The 18,883-nt window shown below is 46.9% G+C and overlaps 1 protein-coding gene across 1 annotated transcript; it reads left to right on the forward strand.

Annotated features, from left to right (window-relative positions):
- The first annotated feature begins 8,377 nt into the window (after window positions 1-8,377).
- LOC116970150 (myosin heavy chain, non-muscle-like) lies at window positions 8,378-17,818 on the forward strand. Its single transcript, XM_033016863.1, has 5 exons — window positions 8,378-8,449; window positions 8,972-9,118; window positions 15,065-15,178; window positions 16,288-16,401; window positions 17,257-17,818. Exons 1-5 carry the CDS (start codon window positions 8,402-8,404, stop codon window positions 17,614-17,616), a joined length of 783 nt encoding a protein of 260 aa, XP_032872754.1. The 5' UTR covers window positions 8,378-8,401; the 3' UTR covers window positions 17,617-17,818.
- Window positions 17,819-18,883: the final 1,065 nt, after the last annotated feature.

Genomic DNA, 18,883 nt, shown 5'->3' on the forward strand with positions numbered 1-18,883 from the left:
TGTGTGTGTGTTAGTGAGTGGGTGTGAGTGAGTGAGTGGGTGTGAGTGAGTGAGTGGGTGTGAGTGAGTGAGGGTGTGGGTGATTTAGTGTGGTTGTGAGTGAGTGTGTGTGTGGGAGTGGGTGAGTGGGTGTGGGTGATGTAGTGTGGCTGTGAGTGAGTGGGTGTGTGTGTGTTAGTGAGTGGGTGTGAGTGAGTGTGTGGTGAGTGAGTGAGGGTGTGGGTGATTTAGTGTGGCTGTTAGTGAGTGGTGTGTGTGTTAGTGAGTGGGTGGTGTGAGTGAGTGAGTGAGTGAGTGGGTGTGTGTGTGTTAGTGAGTGGGTGTGAGTGAGTGTGGTTGTGAGTGAGTGGGTGTGAGTGAGTGGGTGTGGGTGTGTTAGTGAGTGGATGTGAGTGAGTTAGTGTGGATGAGTGGGGGTGGGTGATTTAGTGTGGTTGTGAGTGTGTGGGTGTGTTTGTGAGTGGGTGTGGGAGTGTTAGTGAGTGGGTGTGAATGGGTTTGGGAGTGAGTTTTCTCATATCGGTCCTAAAAGATTTCCCCCTTATCCTTAAACTGTGACCCCTAGTTCTGGATCCTTAAACGGTGACCACTTGTTCTGTAGTGGGTGTGGGTGAGTAGGGAGTGGGTGTGAGTGTGACCGGGTGTGTGTGAGTGGGTGAGTGAATGTGTGTCTGAGTGTGTGTGTTAGTGGTAGGGTGAATTTTGTAAATGCACTGTTAAAACATTAGATCTGTTGAACTTGTTAACAGAGTATACACTTGGTGACCTGTTTCCAAATGTTTGTGTTAGCTTAATAATACTATTAACAATTCCAGCCACAGTAGCTTCTGCAGAGAGGTCATTTAGCAACCTCAAGCTGACTAAGAATTATTTAAGGTCTACAATTAAGGTCTACAAAGCGAATGGTATGTTAGCATTCATAGCAAAAGGATTTGAGTATAGGAGTACAGGGACGTTCTACTGTAGTTGTACAGGGTCTTGGTGAGACCACACCTGGAGTATTGCGTACAGTTTTGGTCTCCTAATCTGAGGAAAGACATTCTTGCCATAGAGGGAGTCCAAAGAAGGTTCACTAGACTGATTCCAGGGATGTCAGGATTTCATATGAAGAAAGACTGGATAGACTCGGCTTGTACTCGCTAGCATTTAGAAGATTGAGGGGGGATCTTATAGAAACTTACAAAATTCTTAAGGGGTTGGACAGGCTAGATGCAGGAAGATTGTTCCCGATGTTGGGGAAGTCCAGAACAAGAGGTCACAGTTTAAGGATAAGGGGGAAATCTTTTAGGACCGAGATGAGAAAAAACATTTTTTACACAGATAGTGGTGAATCTGTGGAATTTTCTGCCACCGAAAGTAGTTGAGGCCAGTTCATTGGCTATATTTAAGAGGGAGTTAGATGTGGCCCTTGTGGCTAAAAGGATCAGGGGGTATGGAGAGAAGGCAGGTACAGGATACTGAGTTGGATGATCAGCCTCGAAGGGCCGAATGGCCTACTCCTGCACCTATTTTCTATGTTTCTACAATGTCTCAGAAATGTCTTGTGGATTTAGCCAGGCTAAGTATTGAACCAATCATTGCCACAACAATACATTTTTGTGCTGTGATCAAAAATTTTCACAAAAAAAGGCCAGGAAAGCTCTTTATTAAAGTAAATAATTATGTCTTTTCATGATCTGATCTGCTTTGAAATACAGATTTATTTTGTGTGAATTCTTCCTCTTTATCAGTATTGTAGCATAAAAAAGATGTTCAAAACAAATGTGCTTTCTTCTTTCTGATCATTTTATTTAATTTATATTCATCATGGAGGGAGTATAGGAGCATGAGGCCTCAAATGCAGAAAATTAACAGAGCGCTCCATTCCACCCCTCTCTCATCTTCCATACCCCTTTTTGTCTTTCAGGCTACAGCTCATGGTGTAAACCGGCAGTGGATAAAAACAGGATGACTAATGGAGAAGGGACGGGGCCCGAAAGAAACTTTGTACCCACTGATAAAATTCCTCTCAGAGGCCCCGTGTACAAGCACACCCAGGTCTCGTTGCACCTCCCTTTTTCCTAATCTGATACTATTCAGGTAATTATCTGCCATTCTGTTCTTGCCACCAAAAAGGATGGCCTCACATTTATCCACATTATGCTGCATCTGCCATGCATCTGCCCACTCACCCAACCAATCCAAGTCACCCTGCAGCCTCATAGCATCCTCATCGCAGCTCATGCTGCCACCCAGCTTTGTGTCATCTGCAAACTTGGAGATGTCACATTTAATTATCTTGTCTAAATCATTTATATTGTAAATAAATTGGGTCCCAGCACTGAGTTTTAGTCACTGTGTGTCATTATGTAAAGGACCTGGTAATTCCAACTCTTTGCATTCTGTCTGCGAACCAGTTCTCTATCCATGTCAATACCCTACCCCCAATAGCATGTGCTCTTATTTTGCATACTAATCTCTTGTGTGGGACCTTGTCAAAGACTTTTTGAAAGTCCAAATGCACCACATCCACTGGCTCTCCCTTATCCATTCTACTTGTTACATCCTCAAAAATTCCAGAAGGTTAGTCAAGGAAGATTTCCCCTTCATAAATCCATGCTGGCTTTGACCGATCCTGTTACTGCTTTCCAGATGCACTGCTATAACATCTCCTGGTCTATAATTCCCTGTTTTAGGCTGTGGGCCAAAGTGCTTTTTTGTTTAAGTTTGTCATCCAAATCACGTAACTACCTGAATTTTTAACATATTGTGTAAAAATATTATATATATGCATCTTACTTTGATGGACTGAAATTAAAGTATATAATTAGTTAATTACCTAATTAAGTAGCTAATTACAAAATTAACCGTTGTGATGGAAATAGTAATAAACACCCAGACTGCTTTAAAATTCAAAAATGTGATATTCTCAAGATCAGAACTTTAATATTAATCACAGCAATAAAGGAGGAAACGATATCCTGGCCTGGATCTCACGGGGAGCAAATGAAGGGAGGGAGAAAAATACTGGGGTGAGGTTTAATACTTGCAGGGAGAATACTTACTGATGAGCCTGGGCTAGTACATGCCTGATGGGCCGAATGAGCTCTTTAAACAAATCTGAGCAGATTCTCAGTGAAAGACAATTTTTCTGGACTTTTCCTGGCCTGGCACGGGCCTAAATGCTCCTCCTGGGCTAATAAGGGCATTTGGGGCTAAAGGGACTAGTTTCTCGACTAATAGGGGCCTTGTGGGCCGAAATTGGTGGTTTCAGGCAGGGCAAACAACTAATTTCATTTCATTTCCAATTGCATTGCAGATTCAAGCTCAGGGCAGGCTGAATAGCTCATTGCATTTTCATTTCACTTCCATTGCCATTGCAGTTTTAAGCACAGGGCAGGCGAAGACAAACAATTTATGGCATTTTCACTTCATTTCCATTGCCATTGTAGTTTCAAGCACAGGGCAGGCCCAAGCCAAACAGCTGATTGCATTTTCACTTCATTTTCATTGCCATTGCAGTTTCAAGCACAGGCCAGGCCTAAGCCAAACAGCTGATTACATTTTCACTTCACTTCCTTTGCCATTGCACTTCCAACACAGGGCAGGCTCAAGCCAAATAGCTCATTGCATTTTCACTTCATTTCCATTGCCATTGCACTTTCAAGCACAGGGCAGGCTCAAGCCAAACAGCTCATTGCATTTTCACTTCATTTCCATTGACATTGCTGTTTCAAGCACAGAACAGGCCAAACAACTCATTTCATTTTCATTAAGGGCTAACAAATCATTTATTCAAGTACATTGCAGACTTACAGTGTTCTGTAGTTTCCCAGCTCAGACAGAGAGTTGTGACCTCTCCCTCGCCATCTTGTAGATAGACTGAGCCACGCCCACACTTCCGGGTTTTATAGTCCCTCCCACCAGAAGGGGCGTGGCCTTCATGGCAGTGATTGCCAGGAGAGGGAATCAAAAAGTTGTAAACACTGCCCAGGCCATCACCGGCTCTGACCTCCGCACCATCGGAGGGATCTATCGAGATCACTGCCACAGAAAGGCAGCCAACATCATCAAAGACCCATCCTGGCCACACACTCATTTCACCATTGCCATCGGGAAGAAGGTACAGGAGTCTGAAAACTAAGGTCCAAGTTCAGGAACAGCTTCTTCCCTACAGCCATCAGGCTATTAAACACGACAACAAATAAGCTCTGAACTGCAACAAACTATTACTATTATTGCACTATATTTGCTATTTATTGTGTATGTGTGCATGTGCATACACACACTGAATTTTTTCTTCTTCTCCCATTATGTATTATGTTGTGCTGCAGCAAGTAAGAATTTCATTGTCCTATCTGGGACATATGACAAAAAAACACTCTTGACTCTTGATATGTGTGAAGAAGGGTCTCGAGCTGAAACATAACCAATTCCTTCCCTCCAGAAATGCTGTCTATCCTGCTGAGACAATAGACAATGTGCAGGAGTAGGCCATTCGGCCCTTTGAGCCAGCACTGCCATTCAATGTGATCAAGGCTGTTCAATCCCAATCAGTACCCTGTTCCTGCCTTCTCCCCATATACATGACTCTGCTAGCTTTAAGAGCCCTATCTAGCTCTCTCTTGAAAGTATTCAGAGAACAATCTCCATCGTCCTCTGAGGCAGAGAATTCCACAGACTCACAACTCTCTGAGAAAAAATGTATCCTTGTCTGCGTTCTAAATGGCTTACTCCTTATTCTTAAACTGTGGCCACTGGTTCTGGACTCCCCCAATATCGGGAATATGTTTCCTGCCTCTAGCGTGTCCGAACCTTTAATAATCTTATATGTTTCAATAAGATCCATTCTCATCCTTCTAAACTACAGAGTATACAATTCCAGCCACTCCATTCTCTCAGCATATGACAATCCCGCCATCCCGGGAATTAACCTTGTAAATCTATGCTGCAGTCCCTCAGCAGCAAGAATTTCCTTCCTCAAATTAGGGGACCATAGTATCCTCACAGTTCACACTTCCACCCAGCATTGTGTCATAGATTTACAAGGTTAATTCTCGGGATGGCAGGACTGTCATTTGCTGAGTGAATGGAGCGGCTGGGCTTGTATACTCTGGAGTTTAGAAGAATGAGAGGGTATTTTATTGAAACGTATAAGATTATTAAAGTTTGGACACGCTGGAGGCAGGAAAAATGTTCCCAATGTTGGGGAAGTCCATAACCAGGGGCCACATTTTAAGAATAAGGGGTAAAGCATTTAGAACACAGAGGAGGAAACACTTTTTATCACAGAGAGTTGTGAGTCTGTGGAATTATCTGCCTCAGAGGACGATGGAGCATCTCCTATGTGGGATCTCTCTCTTGCTCTCTCTCACACACATATATACATTTGCATATGTACACAAACATAAAATTAACCAACAAACAATAATAGTGCAAAAAAACGAAACCGCTGCTCTGAAGTCGATGTAGCTCAGGTCTTATTTGGAGGTTGTATTGTTTAATAGCCTGATGGCTGCAGAGAAGCAGAAAATGTTGGAGCTACTCACTTTCATTTGTGCCGAGAGGAACATAGTTCACATCTCAGGTCAACAACTTTTCATGAGAACTGGGAAAAAGTGAGAAATATAAGCTTGTTTTATAGCTTCCAGTTCTGATGAAATGTAATTGAAAACAAAAATAAGTCTCTTGGTTAGAAACCCTGGTTGGAAACAAATAAATTGCAGAATAATTAAATGCTGTTCAGTTCTATCTCTACAATGGAGGGCACAATTAAAGGCCTGTCCCACGGTACGAGTTCATTCCAAGAGTTCTCCCGAGTTTGCCCTGATTCGAACTCGGAGATTTACGATACTGGCCAATCGTCGGAACTCGGGGCTCTCGTGGACATTTTTCATCATGTTGAAAAATCTTCACGAGTCTTCCCGTGCATTACCTGCCGTTAGCGAGTCTTCCCGAGTACCTGCCATTAGAGCTAAGACACGTCCCCGAGCTCCGACATACCCGCTACGTTCATTCTCCGTGCTTACCATGAGTCTGATTTTTTTTTTAACTCGGGAGAGCTCTTGGAATGAACTCGCACTGTGGGACAGGGCTATTAGGTTTCTATATGTGTGGAAGGTAGGAATTGAAAGAAATCGATGTTAGGATTAATGACATAGTGCTTGGAGATTATGGCGATAGAAGCAGGAAATCTCTGAAGTTTGGTGATCTACTTCCAGTGGACTAAAGGAATTTGATGTGTTAAATTATTTGGATGTAGGAACAAACTGAAACACCTCCAATAATCTATATTCTATCCTATGGGGAGAAGGCAGGAAGGGGATACTGATTGTGGATGATCAACCATGATCACAGTGAATGGTGGTGCAGGCTCAAAGGGCCAAATGACCTGCTCCTGCACCATTCAGGTAATTGTCATATGACATTGTCTATTGTCTATATAATGGAATTCAGAAAATTAAACAATGCCTTGTTGCCAAGAGATGGTCTGTAATGTTCCGTTGCTGTGGCAGCGTTAGGTCAGTTCAACAACCTGATGGGACAGTAGCTTTTTTTGAACTGGGAGTGTGGGACATTTACACTTCTGCATCTACTGTGGTAACAGTGAGAAGAGAGCACGGCTTATCACATTTCAATTATCAGTTGAACAAACTTAACCCGAACAGCTTGGTATTCCTAACATCTTTACATTCTGAGACCTTTCCTTTAAAAGATCTTTCAGGGAAAGTGTTACGACTATCCGCAGAAACTGCGTGTCTTTTGTAATCAATTCCCCTTGCAGTAGACAATAGCCTTCTTTGTGTCATCAGAAGGCTAAATTCAATCTGGAAATTGTCCTCTTGGGGAAAGACCATCAAATTTTCTTTATTTATTGTGACATTTGGATCGATACAGGTATTGTAATTTTCTTTTACACTTACCTTGTGTAGTGCTGATTTACATAAGATGTTCACTCCTGTATATCTGTATGAGTGTGGGAAGCCAAATGTTTCAGGACATTTTATAGTGGAGACTTGTGTGCACAAAATTACATATGTTTTCCAAGTGATTTCCATCACATAAGCAAAGAAATTAAGGAATTTCACAAGCTCTTGGTTTGAAACAATTTAAATATAGTTTAGAGATACAACATGAATCAGACGCTTCGGACCAGTGATTCTATGGTGACCATCGATCACCGATTTTAGTTTAGTTGTTCATTGTCATATGAAAAGCTTGAAATTGCATGCTGCAGGTAAAGGAAAGCCGATACATGATTGCAATCAAACCATCCACAGTGTACAGGTGAAGGGTAAATAAAGATTTTAGAGTGGAATGATTGTAATGGATGTCAGCAGACCTCTTACAGTCTGCACGCTGATGCAGACCAGCACGCAAAGGATCGCCTTGCTCAGGCGCCAGTTGGTCTCGACATTCATACTGGTTCAAGAGTGTTTTATTGTCAAGCATGTTTTATTGTCTTATGTCCCAAAACCGGCTATTTTGGCGAGACAGAGACGGTAAGTTGGCTTGAATTGTTTTATTTTAATGAAACAACGAGCCAACGAGAGTGGAACCAAATTTACAAGGTGGCTTCCACAAGTGTGGGCGCTAGACTGACAGTTACTGATAGTTACAGCAAAAACACTGCCAATAGAACACCCGCCCGTGCTCAGTGACTCCTCCCTCCCGTCAATCACGCGGGTTCTATTACCCAGAGCTACACTATGTTTTTCCCCTTTTTCAAACACTCCCTACACATTAGTGGCAATTTTATGGAGGCCATTTACGGAACCTAAAAAGCTGCATGTGTTTGGGATGTGGGAGGAAACCGGAACACCCGGAGGAAACCCACACAGCCACTCAAACTCCACTGTACCCAATGTCCGTATTGAACCAAGGTTTCTGGTGCTGTGAGGTAGTAGCTCTACCGGCTGCGCCATTGTGCTGCTCATTTTATGAGTGAAAATTCCATTGTTTTCTTTGTTTTGAGTTTTAGTTACTTTGAGTTTTAGTTACTTTGCTTTTGAGTCAGTTTATAGACACATAATCTGCGAGAATTGCCAATCCAATGATAAGGAAGTGCTACACTGAACTATTATCTACCTCTTTGATGACCCTTGGACTATCCTTGATCAGACTTTGCTGGGTTTATCTTGCGCTGTAAATGGGTCGATTGCAAACGTGTATTGTCCTTCTGCTGACTGGTCTGCACGCAACAAAAGCTTTACACTGTACCTCGGTACACGTGACAACAAACTAAACGTAAACTCAAGAGCATAGACCATAGAACAGTACAGCACAGGAACAGGCCCTTTGGCCCACAATGTCCGTGCCACGGCTGATGCCCGGTTAAACTAATCTTCTCTGCTTGTCTGCTCTGTACCAATTCTATTTAATTATTATATTAGTTATTTTGCAGCCACTTTAAATTAGAATCATGTGGAGGTGCATTTGTGGAATTGAAGAGTCCCTTGCATCATCGGAGGTAAGTATTTTTGTAATTTCCTGTTGTTGCATTGCATTTACAAAATTTGTATTTGTATTATCGCCGGAGTCCCATTGTTCTTCACGGCAGTCCCCTCACGCCCGATCCCCATTGTCTTCCCCTAGCACCCCTCCCCCCACCCCCCACTCTCATTGAACGATGATTGCGGGTCGATCATGAAGCCCCACTGCCGCTGAGGATCCCGTTGTCACTGAGGCTCCCGTTGCCGCTGAGGCTCCCGCCACCGCCGAAGCTGCAGTTGCTGCTGAGGCTTCCATCACCGCCACTGCTTAGGTTCCCTCAGCCCAGGCAGACCTCGCCATCCGGCTTCACCTCGGTCCCCTGGGAGGCCTGTGGGGTGAGTCTAGCCAACAGTCGGCGGCGCGTTTGTTTAAAAAATGCATTGGCTTTCATGCATTCCATATTAATGCACTTCTCAAGTCACTGAATATTTCAATACTGTTTTCTCTAAAGTCTGATTCACTATGATGCAGTTATTAATAGTGACCAATTATTCTGCAGGCACTGAGCTGCAGGTCTACTACAGGTAAGTATTTGGTGGCTGGTTTATCTGAGCAGCTGGCTCAGTATGAACAGCTGGTAGTGCAGCTCATAGACCAATATCCGGACAAAGAGACCCAGCTACAAGTGAGAGATGAACACCTTAAGGTAACATCAATTCCAGTTGAATATTTGTTACCCTCACTGAGTGAGCTATTACAGTGATCTGTGTACTTTGTGTTTGCATTTCTGCAGTTGGATTTCACTTTAAAGCCTGAAAATTCAGTCCAAAATATTGCAAGTTTTCTTTTTAACAATAACAATTAACAATGCCTCTTATTTTCTAAAGCAAAGACTATTGTTAAACCGTTTCACGTCGTGTGTCGGATCTTTTCAAGGAAATTGAAAGGATGACTTCACACTTGGTTTAGAAGGTTGTACTTCAAAATAGACTACAATGTGGCGGCTCCCAAGGGTCGTGCCACCTTAGTGTCGAACCCCTCGGCACAGGAGTGGTTCAGTCCGGAGGCGGCCCTTAGCCGGAGGCTTTAAAGGCTGGGGTTTGGGTGCCATCTTTCTCTCGTTTGGTCTTCCCTACAACCGGGAGGATCAGAATAAAAGGTGTCTCTCTCTAAACACGACTCCGTGCTTTATTCCAAGACACACGCTACATTGGTGACCCCGACGCTCCATTGGCATCATGATGGAGAACAGAGAAAGCCCTACCTCCTCACAGGCCGGCCTGGCCCTGTCTCTGGACGCGGTCTCCGTTAAACTGCCCAAGTTCTGGACCACCCGACCGCTCATCTGGTTCCAGCAGGCGGAGGCCCAGTTCAACCTGCGGGGCATCACGGTCGATGCCACCCGTTTCTACTACCTGGTGGGAGCCCTCGACCAGGATGCGGCTGAAGAGGTCACGGACTTCCTCGCAGACCCCCCGGACAATAATAAATACCTCGGCCTGAAAGAGCTCCTGCTCCAGATTTACGGACTGAGTAGGATGGAGCGGGCTGGTAGGCTCCTGCATATGGAGGGCCTAGGCGACCGGCGGCCATCTTCCCTCCTAAAGGAGATGGTGGCTCTACTAGACGGGCACACGCCGTGCCTGATGTTCGAGTATACATACCTGCATCTGCTGCCGGCCTACATTCGTCTGCAGCTCACCGACGTCTCGTTTGCCGACCTTCGGGCCCTCGGGAGGCGCGCCGACGCCCTGTGGATGGAGCGCCCTGATGACGTCAGCGCGCTGGGCGTCAGCAGAGACGGGGTCGCGCTGAGGTCGACGCGCCCTGATGACGTCAACGCGCTCGCCGTCAGCAGGTACGCCGATTATGTCACCCCAGCAGCTCCCGAATTCCCCCGGTGGGGCGGGGGAGATGTGGAAGGAGTGACAGCTCCAGCCCGACGGCCCGTACGATCGCCCCCAGCGGCAGTGAGGGGTACTGCACCTGCAGCCCAGCGCCAGCAAGCGGCAGGCACCACCAGCAGGAGCAGGCAAGCTCCAAGTGACTCCAACAGGAGACGTTGGTGCTACTACCATCAACGCTGGGGTGCTGCAGCACAACAATGCCGCCAGCCATGCACATTCCCGGGAAACGCCTGGGCCGGCTGCCAATAGTCCCCGCGGCGGCCGGCCAAATTCATCGCCTTTTTGCCTGGGATCGGCGCTCCGGGACCCGCTTCCTCGTGGATACAGGAGCGGAGCTCAGCGTTCTGCCCCCTTCGCTGGCCGACATTCGTTCCGGTAAGCGGGGGCCCGTCCTCACCGCGGCGAACGGCAGCCCCATCCGCACATATGGACTGCGGATGGTTCCCATCATGCTCGGCTCCTGCCATTTCTCATGGAGCTTCACCATTGCCGACGTCTCCCAACCATTGCTCGGGGCCGATTTCCTCCGGGCGCATTCCCTCATGGTGGACGTCGGACGTCAGCGTTTGATCAACGCCACTACGATGGAGCCGATCACGTTGCGTGTGGATCAACCGGTGGGACGGCCACTGGCGTCCGTGGACTCCCGATTTGCACGTATCTTGGCTGCGTTCCCTGACATTCTCACTCCGCAGTTTCAATCAGCAACCCCCAGCCACGGAGTGTTGCATTATATCCCGACTACCGGCCCACCACTCCATGCACGAGCACGGCGACTGCCACCAGATAAACTGCGTCTGGCACGGCGGGAATTCCGCACGATGGAGGCCTTGGGGATCGTCCGCCCTTCAAGCAGCCCTTGGGCGTCCCCACTCCACATGGTCCCCAAGTCAAGCGGGGGCTGGCGACCATGTGGGGATTACCGACGGTTGAACGCGGCAACAACAGCGGATCGATACCCCGTACCCCACATCCAGGACTTCACGGCCCATTTGGCTGGGGCTACGATTTTTTCCAAAGTGGATTTGGTACGGGGTTATAATCAGATCCCAGTTCACCCGGATGACGTGCCGAAGACGGCGATCATCACGCCATTCGGGCTTTACGAGTTTACTCGGATGCCGTTCGGCCTCAAAAACGCAGCACAGGCCTTTCAGCGCCTCATGGACGGGGTTTGTCGCGGCCTCGATTTCGTGTTCGTGTACCTGGACGACATCCTGGTGGCCAGCCGCTCGCAACAGGAACACTGTACTCACCTTCGGCAGCTCTGTCAGCGGCTCAGCGAGCATGGTTTGGCCATCAACCTGGACAAGTGCCGTTTTGGGGTGAATGAAATTGACTTCCTCGGCCACCGCGTGACTGCGCAAGGCGCGGTTCCCCTGCCTGACAGGGTCGACGCCATCCGCCGGTTTCCCCGCCCACGCACGGTGCGTGGCCTGCAGGAATTTGTCGGCATGGTGGCGTTTTATCATCGTTTCGTGCCATCCGCGGCCCACATCATGCGGCCCCTGTATCAACTTCTGGCGGGTGGGCAGCACAAGAGCGTTGAGTGGACCCACGAGGCGGAGGCAGCTTTTGACGGCGCGAAGGAGGCCCTTGCTCGGGCCGTACTGCTGGTACACCCGCGGGGAGATGCCCTGACTGCTCTCACGGTGGACGCCTCGGAGTCGGCGGTTGGTGCTGTGCTGGAGCAGCTGACGGGCGGAGGTTGGCGGCCCCTGGCCTTCTTCAGTCGGCACCTCAACCGTGCGCAGACCAAGTACAGCGCGTTCGATCGTGAGCTCCTGGCTCTGTACCTGGCTGTGCGCCATTTTCGTTACTTCCTGGAGGGCCGCCCGTTCACCGCCTACAGCCGCTCACTTTCGCCCTGCAGAAAGTTTCCGATCCCTGGTCCGCACGACAGCAGCGGCAATTGGCCTATATATCGGAGTACACGACATCTATCTGCTACATCAAGGGGAAAGAAAACCGGGTGGCCGAAGCATTGTCCCGGCCCGCTATCAACGCCGTGTTCGAGGTGGCGCCCGGAATGGACTATTCTGCTCTGGCGGCGGCACAGCTCACGGACGATGAGGTGCCCGCCTACCGGACTGCCATCTCCGGCCTCCGCCTTGAGGATGTCCCTCTCGGTCCTGGGGGAGTGACAATCCTGTGCGATGTGTCGTCCGGTCAGCCGCGCCCCATCGTCCCTGCCACCTGGCGCCGGAGGGTGTTCGAGGTGATCCACGGACTGGCTCACCCATCAATCCGGGCGACAACGGCACTAGTGGCCGCTCGTTTCATGTGGCACGGTCTGCGCAAGCAGGTTGGCCATTGGGCTCGCACCTGCATTCCGTGCCAGACGGCAAAAATCCAGCGCCATGTCCGTGCGCCGCTCCAGGAGTTTGGTCTACCTCACCGGCGGTTCGACCATCTCCACATAGACATTGTAGGGCCTCTCCCGCCGTCCCGGGGCATCACCCACCTGCTTACAATGGTGGACCGCTTCACGCGGTGGCCGGAGGCCATTCCGTTGACCGATACTTCAACGGCTACGTGTGCTCGTGCGTTGTCCGCGCACTGGATTGCTCGCTTCGGGGTGCCGGCGCACATCTCCTCAGACCGGGGGCCACAGATCACCTCCGAGCTGTGGTCAGCCATGGCTCACTTGCTGGGGGATGCGGCTACACCACACCACGGCTTACCACCCGCAAGCTAACGGTCTGGTGGAGAGATTCCACCGGCAGCTGAAGGCAGCACTGAAGGCACGACTATCCGGCCCGGACTGGATGGACGAGTTGCCGTGGGTCATGCTGGGCATCCGGACTGCTCCCAAAGAGGACTTGGGCTCATCATCGGCGGAGCTCGTTTACGGGTCGCCACTCACGGTGCCCGGGGAGTTCGTGCCGTCGGCGCCGGGGCAGCAGGGAACGCCCTCATCCACCCTACAGCGCCTTCGCGAGCAAGTTGGCAGGCTCGCACCCGTCCCGACGTCCCGCCATGGGACATTTCGCCCACACGTGCCATCAGCCCTCAGGGACTGCCCGTACGTCTTCCTGCGCCGTGATGCCCACCGGACTCCACTCCAGAGGCCGTACGAGGGTCCGTTCCGAGTGCTGGAACACGGGCAGTCGACTTTTGTCCTGGACATGGGGGGCCGGCCGGAGGCTGTGTCGATCGACCGGTTGAAGCCGGCACACCTGGACATTGACCAGCCGGTGCTGGTTGCCCAACCTCGGCCCCGAGGGCGCCCCCCTTCACGGCTCCCTCCGCCTGTCACTCCACCTGTCCTCCCGCCGGTCCCTCGTCCTGTCCCTCCACCTATGCCTCCGCATGCCCCACGAGCGGCTAACTTCCGCACACGGGCCGGCCGGGTCGTTCGCCCGCCGGTGCGTTTCGTGCCTCTGGTTCTGGGGGGGGGGGGTCCTGTGGCGGCTCCCAAGGGTCGTGCCACCTTAGTGTCGAACCCCTCGGCACAGGAGTGGTTCAGTCCGGAGGCGGCCCTTAGCCGGCGGCTTTAAAGGCTGGGGTTTGGGTGCCATCTTTCTCTCGTTTGGTCTTCCCTACAACCGGGAGGATCAGAATAAAAGGTGTCTCTCTCTAAACACGACTCCGTGCTTTATTCCAAGACACACGCTACAACAAAATGTTATTGAAAAGTCATACTCAAATAATTTAAGCAGAAAGTCATGCCTGATGTTTCCAGTACAATACTGAGAGAATGCTGCAGCTGAAGTGGCAACTTTCAAATGAAATGTTAAATTAAATCGTGTTTGGTGTCTCAGGTGGATGTGAAATATTTTATTTTGGCAAATTTTAGAGAAAGAAATGTGTTTTCCAGGGTGACTTTTCCAGTCTTTACCCCAAAATTTCAAGTAGTTGATCCACCACATTAGTACATTATCACATATTTACTATTTTCAAATTAGTTACATGGTTTACGACATTCCAATGTTAATTGAACAATAAAGGTCCCTTATAAGCAACGTTGGCTGGTTCGGCAGGTCCGGCAGAAATGTCCATCAGGTCCGGCAGAAATGTTTCCCAGCCTGTTAAAAGAAGCAAGGGTGGGAACAGATGAGGTTCTGACTAAATGTTTTCAGTTTTCCCTTGCCAAAGGAATGGTGCCAGAAAATTGTTCAAATTGTCGAGGAGTGCTTCCTGTTAGTATATAATAGCAAAGATGAAATTGTACAGGAGAAGATGCAGATGGGATTTAGTTTAGTTAATTGTCACATGTATCGAGTAAACTATAAAAGAATACAAGACTCAGAGGGATTGCCGTGAGTGCAGTGATCTTGGAGTCTGGTGCGAGTGCGGACGGCTTTCTGACTTTGGGCGGACAGGGACTGCAGAGAGAGTACAGCGGTCGGTGAAGGAGCATGTGTGTAGCCTGGACATTGAACTGATGGCTGTGGGTCTCCGCCTATGCTGGGTGCCCTAGAGATTCTCACACACCGCTGTGGTGGCTGTTTATGTTTAATCTTTATGTAGTTTTGTCTTGTTGCTTTTTTGATATGACTGTGTGGTAAATCAAATTTTACTGTACCTCAGTGCATGTGACAATAAAGGACCGTTAAACCATTGAAAGTAAATTAATAATTTCATCCCGTGATTTCATTATGATAATTTTAATATCTTAATAACAAGGTGGAATTGAAGAATTGGTGCTCTTGAATTACAAATGTTGCGTGTGTGTGATTTCCATTCTATGTTGCCCAGTTTTTATCATTGTTAGGAGGTATTAATCACGTTAACTTTCTCAGTTACTGGAAGACCTCAAGGTAAAACTCCGTGAAAACGAAGAAGCATTATTGGAAAAGACGCAACTTGTCGATGTGTTGCAGAAAAAGCTTAATAGGAATAATCGGGATCTAGCGGTAAGGACATCATTGTTTGCTGCTGTGTGAATGTCTATTTCAGGGAAAGATCTCTGCAACCGGCTAAGGGATTCTGTTGTAACTGGCAGTGAAATAAAAATGGAGGGGAGCCTCTTGGAAATAAATCTGTAAATATGAAAAAATGTGAAGATTTTCTTTTGTATAAATCTTCCCATTCTTTTTTTCATTGCAACATTGCCATTCTGGTTATGACAGGTTGTTGGCATTGCTGATCTGTGCCACCAATTTTTTGAGCCCTGATCAAGATCAGAAGAGATCTGCTATTTAAGATGCCAACAACACATGAACTCTTGATTATAATGCAACAGCGTCACTACCGATTATATCTATCTTCCATCTATTCTATTCCATATATATTACTAAAACTCTCATCTTGACCACTTCCTCTCTGCTATGTAATTAAATTTGATCAACAACGATCCTGCTTAATGCTACGATTGTGTTGGGGAATGGGACCAGGCCTCCTGTGCGACTGGGACACAACATTTTAGTTGTTCTTCTTTTTCCCATCCACTAGTGGGAGAGTCTAGGAGTAGAGTTCATAGCCTCAGATTTAAAGGAGATTAGGAGGGATTTCTTTAGACTGAAATAAGCGGTTGCCCATTTAATGCATTTGCATTTTTGGTTCTCTGACAACGGCATGCGTGTTTGCAACTATGTTTGTCAAAGTGTAGACAATGCAGGCTCGTAGAATATTTTCAAGATAGTGGGGATTGATTCATGATAAACTGGGTGAATGTATACATTAGGTCAGTGATGATCTTAATGAAAGGCAGAACAGACCTGATGGTCTGAATCGGTATTCCTGCAGAATGTGAAAACAAACAACTGCAGGTGCTGGTTTATACCAAAGATAGAAGTGCTGGAGTAACTCAGTTGAATAAGAACCATTGAATGCAAATTAATGATTTCATCCCCTGATTTCATTAATGATAATTTTAATTTTAATGTCTTAATAACAAGGCAGAATTGAAGACCTAACTATTGGCGCACTTGAATTACAAATGTTGCGTGTGTGTGATTTCCATACTATGTTGCCCAGTTTTTATCACTGTTAGGAGGTTTTAATCACTTGTTAACTTCCTTAGTTGCTGGAAGACTTCAATGAAAAACTCTGGGAAAGGGAAGAGGAACTGCGAGAAACAACAGAACACGTGAAAGTACTGCAGAAACAGCTGGAAAGGAAGAATTGTGTGATAATGGTAAGGAAATCATTGTTTGCTGCTGTGTGAATCTCTAATTACAGGGCGGCGTATTACTTCTATTACAGCGTAATCTCTATTACTTCAGCGGCGGGCGTGGTGCGGGTGAGTCATCGCCAGGGCTCGCCGGAGGGGAGCACTCTGATTTGCTGAAGCCGCGGTCTGCAGAGCTCCAGCCGGCGCTGCGTCAGTAGAATTCTGTAGAATTCATTGCCACAGAAGGCTGTGTAGGACGTCAGTGGATATTTTTAAGGCAGAGATAGATAGATTCATGTTTAGTACGGTGTCAGAGATGAAGGGAGTAGAACAGGAGGAAGAGATAGATGATTGGATGGCGCAGGAGAGTTGATGGGCCAATTGGCCTAATTCTGCTTCTATCACGGGACCTTATGATAACTGTTTTAATTTTGATGACTACTTGACAAATCCATTTTGACAGCTTCAACTTTTCTTGCTTATCTGCTTGGCTTATTCATTTCATTCATTTAATGTTACTTTAGAAAGCTGCATTATTCTAGGCTTAATGGGACTGTCCCACAGGTGACTTTTTAGGCGACTGCAGGAGACTATGCCGTCGTCACATGATCGTCACATGTTCGCAGGTGGTTGTTGGAAAGTCACCTTCATGGACGTGAGGAGTTCCAGCATTCTGAGAACCCATCGCGGCATCCTTATGGATCCTATATTCAACATGGAGAGTAGCGAGAATTCCCGTGCCATAGGTCCTAATGGGTTGCCAGGAGGTCGAAGGTTCCCGTAGGTTATAGCCGGTGCAGACCGGTGACAAAACGCCTAAGTGGAACAGGCTCCCGAAAGTCTTTTTCGTTTAATTTGGCTACTTTTTAATTTTTTTAGGAGTTAGTTGAAGATGTAAGAAAGCTTGAAGATGAGAATGAGGACCTGGACAACAAGTATTACGCTGAAGATTACGCCAGCCATATCAAGATCTGTGGTTTGAGGGCGACCCATAAAGCTGAATTAACAAATCTCAAAGGTAAACACAGCACTCGGCTCTGTAAAATCAGGGAGAAACATGCACAAGAAACATCACAGAAAGATCAGTGCTGTTTACAACTTCACAAAGATCTCCAACTTTTAAGACCTCACGCCAGGTTCTGTGCACCCCTTGCAGAACAGGCAACTGGTTCTTTAAATTATTTCAGCGAATGGAAGATTAACGAACTGGAAGGTAATTACTCAAAGTTGACCTGTTAATATTTTTGGCCATAAATGGTCCTACCGCAGATTTGTACATCTGTCGTCTCGTGGTAGGGAGTAGGTTTGCCCTAAAATATTCTAGCATTAGAGGAATGGAGTGGATTTTATGACAAAACATCACTTCATTTTTGTTTTGCGGTGTAATTCTCTGGTCCCTGTAACCTCGTGAGATTTTGTGTATGCAAATTGGTTGCTGTAATTCCCATATTTTATCACTGATCACACTTAAAAATATACTTCATTGGTTGGTAAATGGGTTGGTACATTCAGTGATCAGGAAAAGTAGCGTGTAATCTAAGTTTTTTTCATTCAGGTATTCTTGTCAGATTCCTTGATCAGAAGATAGTGATGTTTAAAGGATTCAATAAAATAATTCTTTGAGAAGCATTTGTAAGAGTCTGCCAAATGGCTGACAGGAACACACAGTAGTCATTTGGACAGATTCGTACAGATGCTTTTCAAAACATTCTCTTCTTGAATCCTTTAAACATCGCTATCACTGAATTTTCATTTCGAGAGGATGCCGATAGTTAAAACATGACATCGTGAAGGGCGGCCTGGTGGCGCAGCGGTAGAGTTGCTGCCTTTCAGCGCCAGAGACCTGGGTTTGATCCCGACTGTGGTGTTTGTCTGTACGGAGTTTGTATGTTCTCCATGTGGGTTTTCGTCCAGGTGCTCCGGTATCCTCACACTACAAAGACATACAGGTTTGTAGGTTAATTGACTTGGGTTAATGGTAAATTATCCCTAGTGAGTGTAGGATAGTGTTAGTGTGCGAGGATCATTGGTCGGCACAGACACAGTGGGTCGAAGGGCCTGTTTCCACGCTGTATCTCTAAATAAAATCATTTGAAGACATTTTACCATTCACAATGCACTTGCCGGAAATGGTACATCAAAGTATTTTAATTTCAAATAGCTTTTAAATGAGAAGGCCACAGAGCAACCATGACACTTCATTATCTCCATGAATGTCTTATCTCTGTGAGACTTGAGCTGTGTTTGCATGACAGTTTACGGAAGTGAGGGTGAAACCAGGGACAAGGTAGAGAGACTATATTCAGCAGCAGAAGAGGATATTCATTTGGAATAATTTAAAATAAATAAGGGTTTTAATGGAGCCAGTGGAGAATGATCATTTTGTTTGTTTTGGGATTAAGTAACTTTATACCTTAATTTCCAAAATGTTGAGGAGACACATTTTCTGTGGAGCTTTATTCAAGCTTCTAATCATTTCTCACTAGTAATAATTAAGGAATTTATC

This window comes from Amblyraja radiata, unplaced genomic scaffold, assembly GCF_010909765.2.
Source record: "Amblyraja radiata isolate CabotCenter1 unplaced genomic scaffold, sAmbRad1.1.pri scaffold_574_ctg1, whole genome shotgun sequence".
Classification (NCBI taxonomy): domain Eukaryota; kingdom Metazoa; phylum Chordata; class Chondrichthyes; order Rajiformes; family Rajidae; genus Amblyraja; species Amblyraja radiata.